At 39.6% G+C, this 20,381-nt stretch overlaps 5 protein-coding genes across 13 annotated transcripts; 1 reads left to right on the top strand and 4 right to left on the bottom strand.

Annotated features, from left to right (window-relative positions):
* Positions 1–338: 338 nt before the first annotated feature.
* Positions 339–2,621, bottom strand: LOC127262281 (basic leucine zipper 23-like). 2 transcript variants are annotated; one of them, XM_051290903.1, is made up of 3 exons: positions 2,297–2,621; positions 854–1,923; positions 339–607 (listed from the first exon to the last, which is right to left on the bottom strand). In XM_051290903.1, exons 2-3 carry the CDS (start codon positions 1,695–1,697, stop codon positions 579–581), a joined length of 873 nt encoding a protein of 290 aa, XP_051146860.1. In that variant the 5' UTR covers positions 1,698–1,923; positions 2,297–2,621; the 3' UTR covers positions 339–578. The 2 variants fall into 2 exon arrangements, with proteins under 2 accessions (XP_051146860.1, XP_051146859.1); XM_051290902.1 differs by having other exon boundaries at positions 854–1,833.
* Positions 2,622–3,613: 992 nt separating this feature from the next.
* Positions 3,614–7,927, bottom strand: LOC127262191 (protein kinase STUNTED-like). Of its 4 annotated transcripts, none has more exons than XM_051290765.1 (11): positions 7,601–7,927; positions 7,019–7,480; positions 6,813–6,886; positions 6,568–6,686; positions 6,350–6,465; positions 5,721–6,272; positions 5,378–5,629; positions 5,130–5,293; positions 4,773–5,024; positions 4,536–4,685; positions 3,614–4,405 (listed from the first exon to the last, which is right to left on the bottom strand). In XM_051290765.1, the coding sequence occupies exons 2-11, from the start codon at positions 7,167–7,169 to the stop codon at positions 4,205–4,207; spliced, it is 2,031 nt and encodes a 676-aa protein (XP_051146722.1). In that variant the 5' UTR covers positions 7,170–7,480; positions 7,601–7,927; the 3' UTR covers positions 3,614–4,204. The 4 variants fall into 4 exon arrangements, with proteins under 4 accessions (XP_051146722.1, XP_051146723.1, XP_051146724.1 ...); XM_051290766.1 differs by having other exon boundaries at positions 5,378–5,638; positions 5,736–6,272; XM_051290767.1 differs by having other exon boundaries at positions 5,736–6,272.
* A 1,285-nt stretch (positions 7,928–9,212) lies between these two features.
* Positions 9,213–11,229, top strand: LOC127262341 (squalene epoxidase 3-like). The gene is made up of 6 exons (XM_051290992.1): positions 9,213–9,476; positions 9,553–9,664; positions 9,737–9,911; positions 10,009–10,177; positions 10,250–10,474; positions 10,540–11,229. Exons 1-6 carry the CDS (start codon positions 9,213–9,215, stop codon positions 11,227–11,229), a joined length of 1,635 nt encoding a protein of 544 aa, XP_051146949.1.
* On the bottom strand, positions 11,105–12,860 carry LOC127262192 (heavy metal-associated isoprenylated plant protein 26-like). Of its 3 annotated transcripts, none has more exons than XM_051290771.1 (3): positions 12,589–12,859; positions 11,569–11,986; positions 11,105–11,246 (listed from the first exon to the last, which is right to left on the bottom strand). In XM_051290771.1, the coding sequence occupies exons 1-2, from the start codon at positions 12,667–12,669 to the stop codon at positions 11,597–11,599; spliced, it is 471 nt and encodes a 156-aa protein (XP_051146728.1). In that variant the 5' UTR covers positions 12,670–12,859; the 3' UTR covers positions 11,105–11,246; positions 11,569–11,596. The 3 variants fall into 3 exon arrangements, with proteins under 3 accessions (XP_051146728.1, XP_051146729.1, XP_051146727.1); XM_051290772.1 differs by lacking the exon at positions 11,105–11,246 and adding an exon at positions 11,320–11,377 and having other exon boundaries at positions 12,589–12,860; XM_051290770.1 differs by lacking the exon at positions 11,105–11,246 and having other exon boundaries at positions 11,320–11,986; positions 12,589–12,856.
* Positions 12,861–13,195: 335 nt separating this feature from the next.
* On the bottom strand, positions 13,196–20,286 carry LOC127262044 (probable ubiquitin-conjugating enzyme E2 23). Of its 3 annotated transcripts, none has more exons than XR_007841056.1 (9): positions 19,834–20,286; positions 17,244–19,289; positions 16,692–16,832; positions 15,469–15,948; positions 15,186–15,255; positions 14,959–15,098; positions 14,475–14,786; positions 13,683–14,322; positions 13,196–13,589 (listed from the first exon to the last, which is right to left on the bottom strand). XR_007841056.1 is itself a non-coding variant. In XM_051290534.1 (8 exons), the coding sequence occupies exons 1-8, from the start codon at positions 19,877–19,879 to the stop codon at positions 14,068–14,070; spliced, it is 3,453 nt and encodes a 1,150-aa protein (XP_051146491.1). In that variant the 5' UTR covers positions 19,880–20,286; the 3' UTR covers positions 13,196–14,067. The 3 variants fall into 3 exon arrangements, 1 of the variants encoding a protein (XP_051146491.1); XR_007841055.1 differs by having other exon boundaries at positions 19,871–20,286; XM_051290534.1 differs by having other exon boundaries at positions 13,196–14,322; positions 19,871–20,286.
* Between the last annotated feature and the right edge of the window lie 95 nt (positions 20,287–20,381).

The following is a 20,381-nucleotide window of genomic DNA, read 5'->3' as shown; positions in this document are numbered from 1 at the left end:
GGAAGAAGGTTTGAGAACAGGGTTTTTTGTCGATTGAAATGGAGAAGATGATGGCTGGCCAGTGTTGAGGTCCCGCAACAACAAAAGATGCAAGCGGAGATTGTATTCAGTGGTCACCATGCAAATTGAGCTTAGGGTGGGAGAAAATGTGTTTCTCATTAATCTGGTGAGACAGAAAGCGAGAAACCGACAAACTCCACAAAGCCATTACCAAACATAGTTTCTTTTCATTTCAGGGCAGTGCAGCAAGGTGCTATTAGGCTTTGCTTAAGGGGGAGAGAAGACAAATGAACTATCACATGATTTCTCTAATCCTTAAAACCCACTCAGAAACCACATGAAATGAAATAGATTCTCTTAGCTGTCAAGATGTGCATCAAATGGGAACATGCCCTCCGGTAATACAATACCTAACCTTGCCATGGGTCATCCTCAGCAACAAAAAGAAACTTAATATACATAGAATCAACCAACATAATCCGAGCATAACCAACGAGGTTACTACTAGTAAAGAATGGGACTGTAGTCCGCAGTCAAAATACTATTGCTCTCTCCCATCAGGCTATCCTCTTTCTTTCTCAGTTACCCATGGTGGGAGCACCTGCACCTGCTCACAAAACATATTAAACATGGGGTTAGCAAATAAAGCACCACAGCTACGTCAATACTGATAGTCATCCCCGGTCGTATGAATAAAGTTTGTTTAATACGAATCTTAGCAGCAGGCTTATATGGGCATATAATGTAAAAGATCAAATGTGACGTAGCATGCTTATATGTCCATGCAATGTAAAAGGTCAAATGAATGTCCTCAGATTGTAAAGCTACGAGAGAAGAAGCAACAGAAGTTCACCTTTTCTCTTATTGCTGCTGGGAGCATTTGCAGTAGAAGGAATGCTAACATTAGCCAGTCCACAATCCGACAGTTGTTTTGGATCAGAATTTTGATTTCCCAAACATTGAAGGCTGTCAAATCCACAATCTCCAAGGCCTTGACTATTCAGTGCAGTTTCTGATCCTGGGTGAAGGCAGTAAAGCTGATCATTCCGTTGCATGTTACATGGATTCATCACATAAGTTCCAGGAAGGTTATGATTCGCAACACTCTGATAGATATCTCCACTCTTGATTGGCTTCTGGTAAGGGAAGGAACCAATCTCCCCTTCAATTCTTCCCCTAATGTCCACAAGCAGGCACTTCAGTCGAGCAATTTCAGCCTCCAGCAAAGCCTGCCCCTGTAACCTCTTCATTAGCTGCTGATTCATTTCCCTCAATCTCACAACTTCATCCTCCAATGAAGCAGTTCTTGCCTTCTTCTTTTCCCTATATTTGCGCACAGCTTCACGGTTGCCCAAAGGTCTCTTTTTGGATTTCTTCTCCACTGACTCAGCAGTGTCATCACTGGGAGTGGGGGCCTGAGTTTCATTAGGGGAGGGCATAATTTGAGTGTGAACATGAATACAAGTATGGGTGTGGGATTTGTCAGGGCCAGAGGGGTTGCAGGCATGGGCATGGGTACAGGCCTGTGTTCGCCCAAGAACATCGGTATAAGCCTCTGTCCTGCCAAGAGCATCATTGCAGGACTGTGTTCGGCTTAGAAACTCATCTATGTCAAAAGAGCAGCTGCTCTGAGCATTAGTCATATCCAAGCATGACAACATCTGTTCACTTGGGAAATCAAGCTCCCCATCGTCCATTTTAGAAGATATCTATATAACAGCAAATCGATTTTGAATGATATATTAATAATTATTCAGAGTGAAACTTTGAATGACATCCTTTCTCGGTAAGAAATTCCCATTCGTTGCAGCAAAGTCCAAACACGAGAAATTCCTGGCAGGAGGACAAAAGAAGCAAAAAACATCAATCGGCTACAGTACAGACTGGGCTGACGAGATGAAACCTCAACACCGTGATACCACACTGTATTAAAATAAAAATTATTTCTTTTGTAAGCAAAAGGAAATAGAACCTCTAAATCAGAACAACTACGCAAGATATGTAATGCAGCTAACTTCCAAAAGAAAATCATAACTGGAAAAAAATAATACCGCGATGCACTCCAATCACCTAAAATCGATAGATTCAAGAATAGCAACCAAAAAAACAAAAAAAAAAAAGGCCCGCTTACGATCAACTGCTACAATCATGCGTGAAGAAATAAATAACTAAGAAAATTCAGATTGGCTTTAGAAAGAAAGAAACAGAAAGAAATATGAAAAGTAGATCAATAGAAAGCAAGCAATCAAACAATTAAGTGCACGAGGGAGGGAGAGGAGCGATCAAATCTCAAAACCTGGATCTTCCGGGAGAACAATCGGGTTTTCGGGGAAGGTGACGCGGTGTAGAATATATAAGGGAGAAAAGTAGCCAGCCCTAAGGAAAAGGAGAAAAGGGGATGCGGGTGGCGATAGATATAATGACTGTGGGGGCAAGGGCAAGGGAGAGGAACATCAATGGATAGCAATTGAAGATTGATGCAGCAGTGCAGGAAGAAGATTCCGATTTCAATTCCGATTTCGCCTTGGAGTATTCTTCATTCCCAAACACCCATCCGCTTCCACTCCAACATCTGTGAATCTGATGGCATCACACGCGCGCGCACTCGCCTCCAAACTCGACTTTTATTTTCTATTTTTATTTCTACTTTTTGGATAATTATTACTTTCTTAATTATTAGTATATCGGATTCAGACTTTCCCTTCATTCTAAATCTGCTCATAATTAGCAGCCAAAAAATACTCCCTCCCCTTTCAAACGAGTTATTTGAAATTTTATCGAAAATTTAAAAATAATAATAGTGAATATACATAAAAAAAAAAAAAAAAATTAATATTTTTGCTCTTTTTAACTATATAATTTTATGTATAAAATAATTATATATATAATAATAATTTTTTTTTATAATTTAGGTAAATGTTACAAGTATTTTGTTATCCGAAAATAAAAAATAATACTACCTAATATCCTTACAACTTGTAAAATATTATAATGATATTACCTTAGTTATTTTTACTTTATTTTTACTATATTTCGAGAGTAATAATTTTTTGAATTAAAACGGATGAAATATTATTGCTTTATTATTATTTTACAAACAAAATTCAACAAATAAAATCAAAACAAAACAAATAAATGTCTGTGAGGGAGAATCCTGATGGTATAAGAATGAACTTGTGACAGACTAGTGTCACTTGTTTTGTCGGCCAAATTTGCAAAATTAATGTACCAACACTACATATATTAATTTTACTATCTCCAAACATCAGACTAAAAAGTAAATTTTCATATATCTATATGAATTTATTAAATTTATAAATTATTCCTTAATTAATTAATAATTATATATATAATTAGCATTAAACATATGCTTTCTCCTGTATCCAATTGTACATTTAAATATCTCAATAGAAATTTTAATAAAAATGAATAATAATTATTATATTTTTTCAATGAAAAAGAATGCCAAAAATAATGTATTATTTTTATTTTTATTTTTTTGCACAAATACATGTAAATATAGATTTGCTTGGTTTTTGTTGAATTTTTTTATTTAAATAATATTTTTATTTATTTATTTTGAAATAATAATATACTTTTATTTGCAAACCAATTTTTTATTGAAGCACAAATATTAGCCAAGCCCATATACATACATAGAATAAGAATATTGAAGCAATGGGTGCAGTGCAGGGCAGGCACGTGCATGCATTGCATCTCAATGAGGTGTAGTATAACTAAATTAATAACCAGCCCGCAAGAACTGGCTGGCCTGCTCCCATTCAAATTGTCTCATTGCATTGCTGCTATAAATATAATACTATTACTCATCCATCAGATCAGTGGTACTGGTAGCCATAACACTCCCTTTAATTTTGTCGTAACTAACTAATGTTATCTACCTGAAAGGCTGCAGTGTACAGCTTCAGCCAGCAACAAGAAGAAAGAGGATGACTGTTGTGTTGACTACTCCAGCACTTCAGTCCAGTCCAGTCCAGTCCAGAAATCTAACTCCAAGCAGCTCATTCATGTTCATATTCATATCCTTACAATAGATGATAATCTCCAGGATGAGGATGAGGATGGACTGGACTGCACAAACTAGCAAGTATCACCGGCTCTTCTCCTCTTCAACTACTCCTCCCAACTGAAAATGGGCTGCTGCTGCTGCTTTGATCAAGGCTTCCAGATGATGCAGGCAGACTCAGTCGTCCTCAACATCAACCAAGGCAACACTTATATGTGATTCTGCTGCTGTTGCACACGATTCTGGATACACTTCATCATCATCAATCTCCTCTCCCTCCTTATCTTCATCAATTCCACCCCCTTTCCATGACCCTCCACCCACGCTGCTGCTGCTGCTTTCATTTCCATTCAAGAGGCCTAGGAGGATCTTTAGTATCTGAAGATAACAAAATCATTAATTTTACTGCTGGTTCTGGTAGAGGAAGGAAGGAAGGTGGAGAAGATTCTCTCTCAAATTCACATTCACATTCGCTAGTACCACAAGTAAAACATCGTCATCACCTCACCTGGGATATGTTGGGACGAAGCCGGGCTGCTTGAGTTAGGCAGAGTGCTGCTGCTTGTGCCATTCTGTGCATTTGATCCTCATCAATCTTTCCATCTAAACACGGATCCAGCATGCTCTTGTAATCCCTCTTTTCTAGTCTGGGTTTGGCCTGAACGTATACACAATCACTCACGCACTCCGATTCTCAAGTTCTTACAAGAAAATTCTAAATCCCAAATTGTTCTTTCTTACTTACCCACATGACTAAGCTTTCTTGGAAACCCCTCTTTGTAGTCTCCAATCCAATACCAATACCGATAGGCTTCCTCCCTGATATCAGTTCTAGCAGAACTACACCAAAAGCATATACATCAATCTTATCACTCACTTTGCCATACATAAAATACTCGGGAGCAAGATACCCAAATGTTCCAACAACATCACTCTCTGTTATAAACGGCACTGATGTAGTTGTAGGTCCCCATATTGCCAGCCCAAAGTCACATAACTATGACGATGACGAAGTGAAAAATTACTCACCACCAACCAATACAATAAAGGAATGTATCTTGAAGAATTAATAACTATATGCTATACCAGATGGATGGATTACCAGTGGCTCCAACTCTTCAGTGAGAAGAATATTGGATGACTTTACATCTCGATGAATTATTGGCCGCAGACATTCATTGTGTATGTAATTTAGTGCTTCAGCAACTCCAACTGCAATTCGAAATCTTGCTTCCCATGATAAGGGCGTGGCTTCCTTTTTGTTACCTGCTTCAACAATCAGCTCAACTTCAAGCATCAATTACTCATGAGTTACAGAGAAATGGCCCGTTTTCATAAAGAGTGCCGTACCATGTATATTCTCTTCCAAACTGCCCTTTGACATGAAATCGTACATAGAGATTAGATAATTATATTCCATGCAAATTCCAATGAAAGGAACAATCCGTTTGTGTTGCTTCAGTGTGGTTATTATGTCAACCTCCCGGATGAAATCCATCAAGGCTTCTTTTGATGATCCCAAAACCTTCACTGCCACTGGTTTTCCATCTGGGAGAATTCCCTTGTATACTGAAGTGCATCCCCCCTTTCCAATAAGATTTCCTGTGACATCTAAACATGTCAAAATGAGCAATGTCCTTTATAAGGCAAAGTAAATTAAGAGGTAGAAGAAGCTTTCTAGTAGTAAAGTTGCCTTGCGATAAAAGACCTGAGGAGAACTCAGAAGTGATTATCTTCAGAAAATCATGGCTGAACACTTTGCATTGTACTGAATGTTTTGTGAGTATGATTTCCAGATCCTTGGGCATCTCTAGCTGGCTCACATGATTCTCGGATGTTCTCTTCTCGGATATGTGCTGCTGACATTCTCCTTCCGAGGAATACTCAGCCCTGTATTTGGAAGAAATCTCTGACAAAGATCGCCGTGGTAAGGTCATGACCCATTGCACTACTGATAATTTTTTGGCTTCCAGTACTGGTTGAGTTACTGTAATAGTAGCCTGAAGTAAAGGCCAACCCGGTCGCTGTTTTACGAAATTCTCAGCAGGAAGTGAGATTGAACTCAGAGACCCTCTCTTGTGTCTCTTGACAGGGCTCATAATAACATCATCATCTTTTGAAGCCATGTCTCTATCAAAACTAAATCTGCTAACTTCTGATTCTCCAAACTCAGAATTGGTGCAACTGTCTTTGAATGTGAGATTACTTTTCACATAGAAACTTGGCTTTGGATCCAATACAGGACCTGCCATCATCAATTTTATGTTCAGCTATCTACAATAGCATGAACAGTTTTTCTGACAAGAAGAGAAAAACACCAACCTTCTGATGTGATTTTGAAACAGCTGCTGAAAATAACCTTGCCGTTATAAATTGCCATAACTTCAGTTGTTGGAGGCAGCCTCTTTGCACAATACTTGGCAATTGAAGCCAATCCCCTGAAATTGATAGCTATGCAGATCAAATTTAATTAAACAAATAAATAAAATTGACATAGAAATTACTCAAGACTGCTGTTCTATGCTATGCACACGGCTCACCCCAAGGCTCTATGCTTATTTACCCCCACAACAACAGCTGCTGCACAATGGTTCTTTGCCTCTCTTACCATAACTTTTCTGAGTGAAATTCCTTTCAAGACTTCAGCTCTGAGAGCAATCTGAACAACCCCCACCCCAGGCAAACACCCAAGCATGAAATAGATAACAATTACATTTACCCTTCATCATATGTATAAAACAAGGAATTGCATAACATTAGTCCGTAGCAGAGAGTGGACGCTAACCTGCTTCTTGTTGCATATGCCTTCATACTCTTCCAAGTAACCATCCAACCAAGGTTTCTCTTTTGAAATACAAACTGCAGATGAGGATTTATAAGTCACAACACACATATTATTAAAACAACACAACCGATTTATTGTTAGATTCAAAATTTGGATGAACTGATAGAAGATTAGCAGAAACAAGCAACCACACCAAGCTTCAGTACCGGAATTTCGTGAAAGGCAAATAGCAACCACGGTATCTCCCGCATCAGCTACTTTCACCATTGCCCAATCCAACAACTCACCGGCATGGGCATCCAATCTTACACCCACCACCACATTCTTCCTTTCCAGGCTTAATCTCTCAGCAACCATTGTTCTTTCTTCCCCACTCGATTACTTAATCGAAGAAGACAGCTAGAACATGCACGGCGCTCTTTCGTCACACAATCTAAAAATCTTGATGGGTTTTTCAGATGAAATCAAAATGAACGCCAGAAACATGGACTATTCAAATTGAATCCCCCCTTGGAATGAATGAATGCATCATAATCCGATTTTTAATGGAAGTAGGGATTCGCGATTCCTGAACTGCAACCTGCCCTTCATTAAACTAATGTGAATTCTTGAAAACCAATCAGAAAATCCAAATCTCCAGTTCAAAAGCATCCTCATATATAAAATTCCTGCAACCACAAAATGATCCGCACATTAAAGAAACACACACACAAATATATATATATATATATATATCTACACGTTGAATTCCAGAAAAATGTAAGTAGGTCCTGACAACATGCCCCTACCTAAAGCTTTTGAATATTTGCAGTTATTCAAAGCCATTGGCATCAACCATTTAAAACGAATAAAACGCCGTCAAAGATGATCGTAGGCGGACCTACTTTTAACCAACAATCAATTTAAAATATCGGAAGTGGGGAATGCTAATTTGCCAATAGATGGTAAGAGAGAGGGAGAGAGAGAGAGAGAGAGGCGATCCCGGTACCGAATTTCACAGTATTATATCATTATTAGCATTATTCTATGGTTTAAGAGCAAGAATATTTTGCTGGAGGCCATGGACATTGGATGGGAGGTGGAGCGACAAAAGGGCCTTGCAGGTAACAGGCAGCTCCTGCTGTTCCATTGCCTCCGTTCATAGTTGTTGTTTAACGTCACTCGCACTTACGCTTACGTCATCGTATGCTGTGTCACGTCGGTCCTCAGTTGAGTCCGTTATCATAAATGACAGATAACTGCGGTCAATTTGGCCTGGGCTAATTCAAGGCTGGGCCCACATCCTATCTATTAAATAGCAACCAAAAGCCCATTGCACAAAGTCAATAAAAATATAAACATTTTTTAAGTGAAATGTCTCGAGGCCATTTGCCAGAGCCCGTTTCGTTTCTCCCCATTATTTAAATCAAAACCTATCTAACTAAATTTATAAATAACATTTAATATTATATTGTTTTTAATATTTAATTTATAATAATTTATTATAATTATAAATATAAAAATAATTATATACATCAATAAATGTTTTATAAAAGATGGACTGTGATTGTGAAGTTACAAGTTCAAATTTCAATGTAATTTACCTTATTAGATCATCCGATGAGTAGCAATTGCACGTTTCAGATTATAAAAATAAATAAATAAAAAATACACCCTCCAACACGGTATTGCACCTAGTTGGGTTGCGATGTGCGTTGGAGTGTTAACAATTGGGTTCGTGTATTCACTCTTGGGCCATTTGGGCCCGGCAGGTTATATTAGGCTTGGCTCACATCCTTTACTTGTGGGCTCAGTCCAATCTATCTATTTCTCTTGCACACACTAACACAAGACAAGACCGATCCATTCCAGGGAATAAAAAAGTCAAAACCAAACCTAAAAATACATGCACTTTATGCATTGACATGGAAAAACAGGAAGAAAGTCGAAGCCAGGTTTAGCTTGGTTTGACTTGGTACGCGATTCATTCCCAAGTTTGTTTGTTCCATTGCCATTAGATTCTGGACACAAACAGATCGCCTCCCTCCAACTCCAAATTCCAATCTCTCTCTCTCTCTTTCTCTCAAAATATTCTGATATTTGTTGTACTGTGCATGTAGAGACATAAAAATATCTGTCAGCTGTATACTCAAATTTGTTTGTTTGTTTTACATACATACTGTCAGCTAAACGGTACCTAACACACTCAGAAAAAGTGCCTCCACACCAATCCAATCCCCCATAGTTTTCGAAACAACACAACACGCTTCTTTACCTGAACTGAATTGGGTTGACCCTTCATCACCATCATCTACCTTCCTCCCCTCTCCTAAACAGTATAAATACACACAAACATGCGTACTGCTAGTAGTACTACATCTACTAGTTTGGCACACACACAAATAGTACATACATAACATGATGGAACAGCACTACTACCATTATGTCACTGGTGGCATCGCTACGCTGCTTCTTGCCTTAATCCTCTCTTTATTTTTATTGTATAGATTGCTGCAAAAGAGCCGATCCCGCAGCACAAGTAGCCTGATAAAGAAGAAGAAGAAGGAGGAGGAGGAGTCAGCCATAACTGGCAAAAGCCCTGCTCCTCCTGCTGATGGGCCACCGGATGTGGTCGTTGTCGGCGCTGGTGTGGCTGGTTCCGCCCTCGCCTACTCTTTGGCCAAGGTCTGTCTGTCTCTCTGTCTTGCTTGCTTGCTATCTATCTATCTATCCATCGATCTATCTATTTATTCATTCACAGGATGGGCGCATCGTTCAAGTGATTGAGAGGGATTTAAGCCAGCCCGACAGGATTGTTGGCGAGCTGCTGCAGCCGGGAGGCTACCTCAAACTGGTTGAGTTGGGAATGGAAGGTACAAAGTATAATGCATTTCCTGTTATGAACTGGGGCAGGGACCATTTAAATTACTACTACTTTGTTGCAGAGTGCGTTGAGGAGATTGATTCGCAGAAAGTATACGGATACACACTCTACAAACGCGGAAAATATGCAATACTGACCTACCCATTGCAAGAATTCAGCTCTGATGTTTCGGGCAGAAGCTTTCACCATGGCCGTTTCATCCAAAGGTTGCGCCAGAAGGCCGCATCCCATCCCAAGTATGACAACATTAATACGCATACATATATTAGTATTCGGTCGCCTTGGCTGAATCTGATCCATCAGCTTCTGCCTGAATTCTCCTTCTCCCTCTAGTGTTAGAATGGAACAAGGAACTGTGACATCTTTGATTGAGGAAAAAGGCACAGTTAAAGGAGTGAGGTACAAGAACATGGACGGAAAGGACATCAAGACATTTGCTCCTCTCACTATTGTCTGCGACGGATGCTTCTCCAACTTGAGAAAAACACTCTGCATACCACAGGTAAGAAAACAACTAATAACTACCCAAAGATCAATAACTCATATCCATATGAACAAACTCATAATTGGGCAGGTGAACATTGTGTCTCACTTTGTGGGTATGGTCCTAAACCTGGAGAACGGAAAGCTTCCGCACCCAAATCACGGCCATGTAATCCTGGCCAATCCCTCCCCTGTTCTGTTCTACCCTGTGAGCAGCACAGAGGTTCGATGTTTGGTCGATATCCCCGGACCCAAGATGCCTTCCATTGCTAACGGCGACATGGCCAAATACCTCGTATCAAACGTCGCTCCTCAGGTATAAATAACTAAATTATACTCCCCATAAGATTATATATCAATAATCTAATCTCATCTAATCAGCTACCGATGGAGCTGCGCGACGCCTTCATCAGCCAGATTGAAAGCGGCGACATAAGATCGATGCCAAACAGGAGTATGCCAGCATCTCCTCTTCCAACCCCAGGTGCAGTGCTGCTGGGAGATGCATTCAACATGCGCCATCCGTTGACAGGGGGAGGGATGACCGTAGCTTTAGCAGACGTGGTCGTGCTGCGCGACCTGCTCCGACCTATGGACGATTTCTCCGATGCAGTTGCCCTCACCGCCCACCTCGAGTCGTTCTACAGTCTGCGCAAGCCGGTGGCTTCCACCATCAACACTCTGGCGGGGGCGCTGTACAAGGTGTTCTGTCCGGCGCCGGATCAAGCTAGCAGGGAGATGAGAGAGGCCTGTTTCGATTACCTGAGCCTTGGAGGGAAGTACTCGGAAGGCCCCATTGCACTTTTGTCGGGATTGAATCCGAGGCCTATGAGCCTGATTGCACACTTCTTTGCTGTGGCTGTGTACGGGGTGGGCCGGCTGCTGCTACCGTTTCCATCTCCGGAGCGGCTCATGCTCGGAATCAGGCTGCTTTCCAGTGCACATGGAATCATCTTTCCCATAGTGAAGTCTGAAGGTGTGAGGCAGATGTTCTTCCCCATCACAATTCCAGCTTACAACAGAGGAGCCTCACTTGTAATGAAGAGTGCAATGTTTGATATGATGGCATAACATAACTATACTGCACACTGTTATTTGTTAATTAGTTGGAAAGGAGAGATCCATTTGGAAGAATGAAAGCAGATTAAGAACAAACCAGAATGATTGAACAATGGAACACAAGGAAGGATGTTTTGTTCATCTTCAACCAATTAAGACACTACACGCAAATGTGATGATGAAGACATCATATCATAGAATCATATCAAAAAGCAAACGAAATCATATTCAGAAAGAGAGACAAAAAACATAAATAGAGAGCATAACATAACCTAATCTAATCTAACCTAACCAAAGCAAACAGCATGAACAAGGTATGTTATGATATGCATGATGATTGATGTAACTAACCGAGAATTCATTCATCTGAGATTGAAGATCACATGAGCACGCACGCGGCAGGATTCTCATCGCTGAAAGCAGTTGTGTAGCGGACTTCGGTGGAGGTGGCCCTAGAAAGCTGCGAAAAGCCCTCGGAAGTGTTGCTGCTGCGGCGGACGTATCCCGCGGGGGCTTTTTTGTCGTAGACACCAGGTGCATAAGGGTGCTCCACCACGTCGTACGGGACATATGGCCACAGCTCAGCCTTCTTTCCAGTGCGGTGCGCCACACGCGCCACCACCTTCTCCGCCTCCACATACCCAACCACCGTCAGCTTGTTTTGCTTAGGCGACACCTCCACCGAGCTCACCCCTTTCATTCCCTCCACAGATCTCCGCACCTTCCTCTCGCATCCTTCACAGTCTATTTTTATCTTTATCTCCACAGTCTGTCCATCAATTAATTATATACTTATCAATTCTTCTTCCAATCGTCTCATCTCATCTCATATCAATATCATATCACTCAATCACGACCGACATTATTAACACACTACAGAATTAAATAAAAGCATGACCACCCTGCCCTATAAACAGTTGTGAAAGAAAGGCTCCTAATTATATACTGTAAAGTGATTTCCTTCTTTTTCACTGTTAGCTAATTACTAATAGCTAGGTAAAAGAGAAAGGTTGCCGATGCCGAATGCTAAGCAAATAATAATAATAAATGCTAAACACAATCAGTGGAAGAGAAGAAAACAAAAGATAGATAGCCCGCCGCCTGCGGTGAGTTGTCACTGTCAGTAAGATCATCGATCGAGTCACAGGTGTGACCACGGGAGATAGATCTGGTCTGAACTCAGATCTTCTGCAAGGTAGTATTGCAATATGTTCGTTCGTTACAGGTAACGAATTGCAGCAGAACAGAAGAAGAGTGAGATCAACAGGCAGCGAAAGTATCCTCCCAGTCCACTTGCAAGATTAAAATTAATTTACAACATTTGAGTGTGTTGGGGAAGGGGCACAGAAAGACAGACAGACAAAAACCGACCTGGAGTTGCTTGCGTTTCTTGGGCTTGGAATGGCCACTTGAGCAGTCGAACATGTCTGAGATGTGATCCAAAACCCCCATTGTGAGTGAGTGAGTGAGCAAGTAACAACAACAGTACACTCTTGTTCAGCGCTCTGCGCAACCAGTTGTGTACTGTGCTGGCAAAGCCTCTCTCTCTCTCTCTCTCTCTCTCTCTCTCTCTCCCCACTGTCTGTGTATATCTACCGATATGAATAATAAATGTAAGTAGTGGTAATGAATAATAATGATTGGAAGTTGCAAATTATTAGGTGAGGTGGGTGGGAGGGGGTGGGGTGAGAGCAAGCAAGTGAAAGATGTGTGGGATATACTTATATTGTAATGTAGTATATTAAAATAATATTGTAACACGAAAATCACAATCACCTTCATCCTCATTCGCACGTTGCAATCATTTCAAAATTGATTTTCTAACATATTTTGGCAGTCCACACTAACAACATCACATCACATCACATCAAACTTGAGAAAATATAAAAGTATTCATGGATATGGATGATGAAATTTGAAGCATTCCAAGTGGACTAGGATTCAATTGAGAACATCATCTGGCCCGTTATCAAGCAAGCTATCAATAAAACTAAGCAGACTATTATTATTAGCCTGAAAACTAAAAGGAAAAGAACACAATAACCAATCCAGCAAATATTATCCTGAATTTATATTCACAATAGACACGTGGGAAAAACAGAATCTTTATCGATTTGATTCAGTGACATAATCAATACATTTATGATGTATTAGAGATTTCTTCCGTCTCGTACCCACCCTTTTTCCTGTAGGAAATAAGAATATAATAGACACATAGATAGATACTCCATATGAGAAAGCCAGCGAAGAAGAAGATTACTGAGAATTGAAATTCCTGAACCAAGCTGAGGTGAGGAGCCGAGCCTCCATCTGCTGAGAACATGGAGCAAAGAACAGATTCTCCAACAAGAAGCCATATGAATTCTCATCATCTGCAGATAAGATATTGACTAGTTAACTATTATTATTATTATCATCATCATTGTATGGTATTTGAAGAAAACTTCACTACTAGCTGTTGCTACCTTGTTTGAATGTGCTGTAAAGTAAAATACAAGAAGCATCCCATATACAAGTGAAAGAAAATAAGGTTCTGTACTGCAATTCTCAACCAAAGATCCATATTTTGATTCATAAGATATGATGAGTGATGAAGCATCCCACATGCTATTTTATGACTTCTGGGACTTAGCAGTGAGCCAGGAGGGGATCTGCAGTTTAATCCCAATTAAAAGCACAATTCATAAGGATTATGCAGATCCAGTCCATCTCCTCCCCTCCTCCTCCGCCACATCAGAGCTCAACTACAGAAGCTTACAATTACAAATGCAGAGGGTTGCATTCCAGATAACACCTTTCCAGCCAAGAAGCGAAATTCCTCTCCGGATAGGATAGTCCTCATGATTGCTGCTACGATTGGATCAGATGCTTGAATTCCTGGCAGTCAGCTCCAACTTCATTTAGAGCAGAGAATAGTTTAGGTATAATTTTGCCCAGCATGAGCTTGAAACCAACTGAATTCATGTCTCCACTAGCATTAGTGGTGGTAATAGAAGCATCCTTTGTAAGGGAGCCAATTAAGTGTCCTTTCATATATGCATCACACGCCTTGAGAATATAGTAGCCACGGTTTCTGAAATGCTTGACGACAAGCTCTTCAAAGTGCTGAAACACAATTAGAATATTACATATATGGCAAGGAAATGAGGTGGGAAAAAGATAGTAGTTAAGAGAAAAAAATGAGAGAAATGCAAGGAAGATAACTTCGCTAGAAAAAATATGCAGAGCAGAAACATAATATATTTTGATTTCATTACCTTTGGACGCCTCCGCATCAGATACATCATCATCTTACAGTTCAATAAAAATGCATTCTCATTGTAGGCCAAAGAATTTTTCTCTCCTTCTGCCGTCCCAATTTGTTTATCATACCCAGCTTCATTAAAGTATGGCTTGGAATTTAACACTAGACCCTGGAGTGAAACCAACACCTGAAGAATGCTCGAGGTTGAAGGATCCCACACCTCATTCCCTTTACCTGTCCAGGTATTCAGGAGACTCAGACAAACTCTTCCTTCCTCATATAAATTAGGATTTATTCGCCACCCCCTAGAATGATAGTATGCTGACTGCAAATATGGAAAATGTCAGTTTGAATGTTTCATCACAAAATGATCATAAGTGATTGGTTATAGGAGATTTGAGAAAGGAGAAAATATAGAACATTAATAGGCCTGAAGAAACAGACAAACAGTGAAAGAGAAGGGAGGAAATGAAAGAATTAAAAGAACATAGTTTTACTGGGGGAACATCTGGATATTCAGTTGGAAGTAGAAAGTCAAAGAAGAAAAGCCCATCCTGGTAAGGTGTTCCATAAGCTCCAACAATAACAGCTCTCAAGAGATCCATTCTATCTTCATAGACACGCACATATATCCCCTCTGTTCACAATTATTTTGTTGTAAGAGCTCATATTCTGATAGCATGATATCAAGAATCAAATAATTAAGATGCCAGAGAGAACTTACCAGGCAGATTATTTTGCAGAATATCCCAATCTTGTTGAACTTTCTTAAGCCACTTTCGGGAAGTGTTGTTCTGTAAATTAGCTAGGGGTCTCAGTTCATTACACACATCCCACAAAGAGATAAAGAATCATGACTATTAGTAGCTCAATGTACAAAAATAAGTATATAAAATGGGGAAGCAGTAGAACAGAAACCAATAACATCTATCATTCTTTACTGTCTTTTTTTATTGGCTAGAGTCACAGAAGTCAAGGATCAATAGAAACTGATGAGAACAACTTACACATCCCGGTGTGCCAAGAAAGTTGTGGTCAGAAGGTTCTTGGACAATATCAAAGCCTTTAAATGTTGAATTGAACTCATTGCATTGAGAACCATCAGATTCTGAAGGCCCTAGGTCACTGCTAGTTTCAGCACTTCCTAACATATCAGTGGCTGCAGTAACATTACATTCCTCTTGTCCAGACTCAGTTGTTGGCTTAGAAATTTCATGCCCAGCAGTCGATTTTTCAGAGCAGGACACAGTCGCATAATCTGTGGTGATGACTTCATCAGCCTGAGGACTCTCTTCACTCCTAGTGGCTATATCTGATGAATCGGATTGCTTTTGTCCCATGGAAAAAATTCCAGAGGCCAGTCTGGTCATAAAACCAATTGCACGAAGGGGGACCGAAAGAGCTCCATTATCTCCACTAATATCTCCAGCCATGTTAGCACCTTCAATCTCAGGCCTCTTGTCAGTATCATCAACTGCCTCGTGGCCCTACATTCAAAATATGCATATGATGTATGAAATAAAAAAAATATTACTTTTAGAGATAGATTACAAAATACAAAGAGGCTATATGTTTTAACATTAAGCAGTCTGTTGTGTTCAATAGTCTTGAAGGTGCATGATATTGCAGTTTTTATATGAACAGTTGATTATAACACTAAATTTCATATTGTCACAAATTACAAACCATCAATGCTGCAATTTCAGCACTAAATGACTGGTCATTTAGTTCCGTAATTTACAAAGTAAAATGTGAATTCTCTCAGTCTCTTCCAGCCATGTATTATGTATTGGAAATGGCTGTTGAAAGTAGCCCATGGTTAATGGATGGTTCCCCCTAAGGTGCAAGATGGTTAAAGGTCAACGAAGCAATGAACAGTATCTCTCCAAGTCTGCTCTAAAGGCATGTTCAGACATGAGCCATGTGCCAAGCCATGAAAGAAGGCAAAATACATAAACATCAAGCCATCGAAGCAAAAACATAAGCTATAGTGAAGCTCTATTCTACACACAGCTCTGGTTGTGAAGAGTGAAAAAATAGTAAAATGTCATTGTCCTGATGTTGAACTTTCCACATGCAGCAAGCACTTCAGAGAGCCTCTGGAACATGTTTAGATACAATGTGAAAGAAAGAAAAAAAAAAAAAAAAAAAAAAAAAAAGAAGAAGAAAGGAAGAAAAGACGGTTAATATATGTCATGAATGGAATGGAATGGCTAGAACAAGTATGTACCTCATTCGCATTATCGACAGTTTCTACATTGTCATCTTCAACAGTTTCCCAGCTAGCTGTATCATCACTGCCATAACTTCCAGTTGCAATTGTCTCATCATCATCGCGACCACCAACAACATATATAGCTTGAGGGCCTACCTGATTTAACAACAGAGATTTTCAAGCAAAATAAAATTACACATTAGGAAAGGATTAACATAGAAACTCTTGTCCAGGAAAGTGGGAAGCATGAGAACAACAGAAATTCCTGTTATTTAGCCAGTTTTAATGGGCAACTATGTAACAAAAAGTGGAAGAGTGAGATAACAGAATCACATCAGACTTACACAACATAGCCTATTTTACCAGAGAAACAAAAAGGGGACTTTTGCATTCCTCAACAATTTGGAAAGCCGAGATAAGAGTTATCAGATACCAACACTGCTCAAAAACAAAAGAATATTGACAAGCTCGCAGTTGAGAAAAAATAAAAAAATAGAAAAAGATCAATACTATACTTTCAAATGAATCATGTAATCATATAATTCATGGTGCATAGAGAGAAATTACCGTGGATATCATCCCGTCAGCCCATGTCACTTCTATGCCACCATCTTTCAGTCCAGTGATGTGCCCAACCCAGGACATATCTGAAAATTCAGTAAATGTTTCGCTTGCAGATGCATTCTCTGTAATCTTAGTCTCATGATCTTGTGTCCTGTCATGCTTGGACTCAACCGGACTGTCAAGCTGCCTATCTTTAATAGAGTGAACACAATAATCCATTTTTGTTGGTAAGGAAACTGGTGAAAGACGAACAACTACATCTCCATAACAATAATCATAGTCAGGATGCCCTTCCAGCTCATATACACTAACAACTTCCTCATTATCGAATTCTCTTGCATCTTCTGCCTTTGGATTGGGCTTCAACCACTGGACACAAGCTGTCTTTTCCTTTGCATTAACACTTTTTACAACCCCAATTCGTCTGGTACCAGCACCATCATCGCTGTCATCAGCAGCCTTCTCAACAACATACTGTTCTGCAACAAATTCATGGTCGCCAGGTGTATCAATGGGAATTAAGGATGTGGATTCCAGACCTCGATTTATAGTTCCATCCTGCCATGCAACATCTACTTTTGTCTTTGTATTGATAATTAGGAGTGCCTTTTCAAAATTCTCTAGTTTCTTTCGAGATTTCTTGTCCTTTCTAACTACAACTTTACGGATCTTTTTACGATGAAGAGGCCACATTTCTTGTCCTGATCCCTTTGAGTCTGATGCTAAAATTTTGCCTAAACTAGACTCTACAGCAATTTCACATTGTGAGGTTTCACAATTTTTTGTCAAGGATGTCTCTGAACCACTATGGATCGTTTTTCTAAGTCCAATTGATTCCTCTATAGGGGTGAATTCAACATCAGATTCATCAGCTGCTGTTTTGGTAGATTCAGGTTCATTCTTAGTACAGTATTGAAATTCCAACTTGGATGATCCCCTGTTGGAGGGAATGATTGAGGGGCAAATTGATGGTGGAATGAGGCACCAATCACCTAAGTTCCAATTTGTATGAGCAAAACAAGATAGCAACCTTAAATTCTTAGGACTCTGCTCTTCAGCTGGAGTTGTAGCAGAGTCAGGTCCATATCCAGCAGAAGCTATCCAATAAATGAACAATGATCCCACTGTAACTTTAGTAACTGTACCTTCCAACCGGTTAGCTTTCCATAATCCAGATAGCCACCTAGAATTCTTGAAAACTGATGATGAGCTTGCCTTCACACATTGTCCTGGATAGTATGGAAAATTTCCATCTTCAAGGATGTTTCTTCCAACAGGTTTGAGACGTAGTGGATCTGCTTGGAAAACTTTGCAGGCCGAACCATCATCAAAAAGAACATTGACATTATCACAAATATCTTCTATTCTACCCAACCATGGCCCAAGGACAACATGATCTCCTATTGTGAAATCCCTAATTCTTTTCAAGTCTCTAGTTGATACATCTTCCAAAACAGATCCGTCATGCATTAACAGATCAACTAAAATGTTAACATCGACAACAATACCTATTTGGCCCATTGGATCAGAAGCAGAAGCAACACAATCTCCATGTAATAATCCTCTATCAACAATGGTCACATCCTTGGTGTTTTCTGTTGTAACCGATTCATCCATCCAAAGAACTCTAACTTGGTCAGCAGCAATGCGGAAGTTCTTAGAATCATTTCCGTCAATACTCTCAGAAGCAATTTTATCAGTGGTTCCTTCATCTTCCACATCATCTTCTTTAGAATCAAGCTGATCATTTTTGTCATTCTTGTCTCCACCTTCATCTTCATCATCGGTAATGCTGCTATTAGAATCTGAATCACCAGCAACTTGAGTCACAATTCCAATCTTAGAGTTGGTATTGCTTCTCACAATATCTTCTCTATAAACATATAAAACATTTGGTAATTTCCTTGATGTCTCGCCTGCTGCTTTAGTTTCATGACTCAATTTCAGATCAGTAGTGGTTCCATCTGATGATGAGTCACCTTGTTTTAAGATGCCATTTCTATTGGCTGTTACAGGTTCATTAACATCAGAATGGTCCTCAGATTCCATCTGGTACACACATAAGAAGGCATTTAGACATCACAAGCAATGTAAGCACTTCAAATTAGACTGTTTGACCATCATAGACAAACAAATGCACACAGCATATCAGAACCAAAAACATAGATATATCAAAAATCACAACACTGACAGCTATATAGAATCAAGTAAGTGTTCATAACCATCAGCAGCATAAAGCTCTACATGCATACATCAGCAGCATGGAATATGGTTGGTAAACCAAATCCCACACGTCTTCATTTCATGTCCTATTGAACGTTAGTCCAACGTCATCTGCCATGAGTCAGTTCAATCTAGTTTTCAAAATAGGAAATGCTGATGCTCCTCACCAAAAAAACAAGTGAGCCAACGTAGAGATCAAGAAGATATTTGTTATACCAATATGCCCTTTTATATCACATCCCAACCCACTATTTCTATCAGATTTCACCACATAAATCACATTATTAGAGCTAACTCAACATTTAACGATCACGGGAAGCATAACATGTAGTTTTAAATGATATGCATATGTACATATATAATTAAAAACCTGGGAAGACAAGTTACAGATGTATAAATTCCGATACCAGGTCCATTCAGATGCGCGAATACAACATTAGATGAATTGGTTGTCTGTGCCGAGAAATTCAGAATCGAATAGATATCGAGGGATACCAGAATTTCATTTCAACGATCAAGTGAATCACGATGACGAAAAGATTAGTGATGAATAGGGTGTAAAATGAGCAGGCGACAAAGAAACGACAGAGTAGTCAGAAATATTATGGAAAGGGTTGCTGGTGGTGCAAACAATGGAGGAGGAGAAGGAGAATTTGAGATAGAAATAGAAATAAAAAAGAAGGGAGGGAATGGAATGCAATGGGGAATGGTCGGTCGGTCGGTCCCAGCTCACGCTCCCGCTCCCGCTCCCGCTCAACTCCCACACAACGCCAGGCCCTGCCATGACCCTTAGTAAATAATAATATTATACTTTTATTGTATACAAAGGTATGTTTGTTTAAATGGATTTGAAAAATATTTGATTTAAATTTTGATATAAAAATAATGTATATAATAAAATAATTTGTAAAATAAAAA

This window comes from Andrographis paniculata, unplaced genomic scaffold (assembly GCF_009805555.1).
Source record: "Andrographis paniculata isolate CXL003 unplaced genomic scaffold, ASM980555v1 Contig65END, whole genome shotgun sequence".
Classification (NCBI taxonomy): Eukaryota; Viridiplantae; Streptophyta; class Magnoliopsida; order Lamiales; family Acanthaceae; genus Andrographis; species Andrographis paniculata.
This window is presented reverse-complemented; position numbering and strand designations above follow the sequence as displayed.

Coding starts and splice junctions, on each gene's coding strand:
- LOC127262281 (XM_051290903.1), bottom strand. CDS start 1,697: ATGGACGATGGGGAGCTTGATTTCCCAAGTGAACAGATGTTGTCATGC. Junction 608..853: donor CAGCAGCAATAAGAGAAAAG/GTGAACTTCTGT, acceptor TTTTGTGAGCAG/GTGCAGGTGCTCCCACCATG.
- LOC127262191 (XM_051290765.1), bottom strand. CDS start 7,169: ATGGTTGCTGAGAGATTAAGCCTGGAAAGGAAGAATGTGGTGGTGGGT. Junction 6,466..6,567: donor AATAAGCATAGAGCCTTGGG/GTGAGCCGTGTG, acceptor TATCAATTTCAG/GGGATTGGCTTCAATTGCCA. Junction 6,273..6,349: donor TTTCAAAATCACATCAGAAG/GTTGGTGTTTTT, acceptor TGATGATGGCAG/GTCCTGTATTGGATCCAAAG.
- LOC127262341 (XM_051290992.1), top strand. CDS start 9,213: ATGGAACAGCACTACTACCATTATGTCACTGGTGGCATCGCTACGCTG. Junction 9,912..10,008: donor AAGGCCGCATCCCATCCCAA/GTATGACAACAT, acceptor TTCTCCCTCTAG/TGTTAGAATGGAACAAGGAA. Junction 10,178..10,249: donor AAACACTCTGCATACCACAG/GTAAGAAAACAA, acceptor ATAATTGGGCAG/GTGAACATTGTGTCTCACTT.
- LOC127262192 (XM_051290772.1), bottom strand. CDS start 12,669: ATGGGGGTTTTGGATCACATCTCAGACATGTTCGACTGCTCAAGTGGC. Junction 11,987..12,588: donor AGAAACGCAAGCAACTCCAG/GTCGGTTTTTGT, acceptor ATTGATGGACAG/ACTGTGGAGATAAAGATAAA.
- LOC127262044 (XM_051290534.1), bottom strand. Junction 16,833..17,243: donor CTGACGGGATGATATCCACG/GTAATTTCTCTC, acceptor TTGTTAAATCAG/GTAGGCCCTCAAGCTATATA. Junction 14,787..14,958: donor AATATCCAGATGTTCCCCCA/GTAAAACTATGT, acceptor CCATATTTGCAG/TCAGCATACTATCATTCTAG.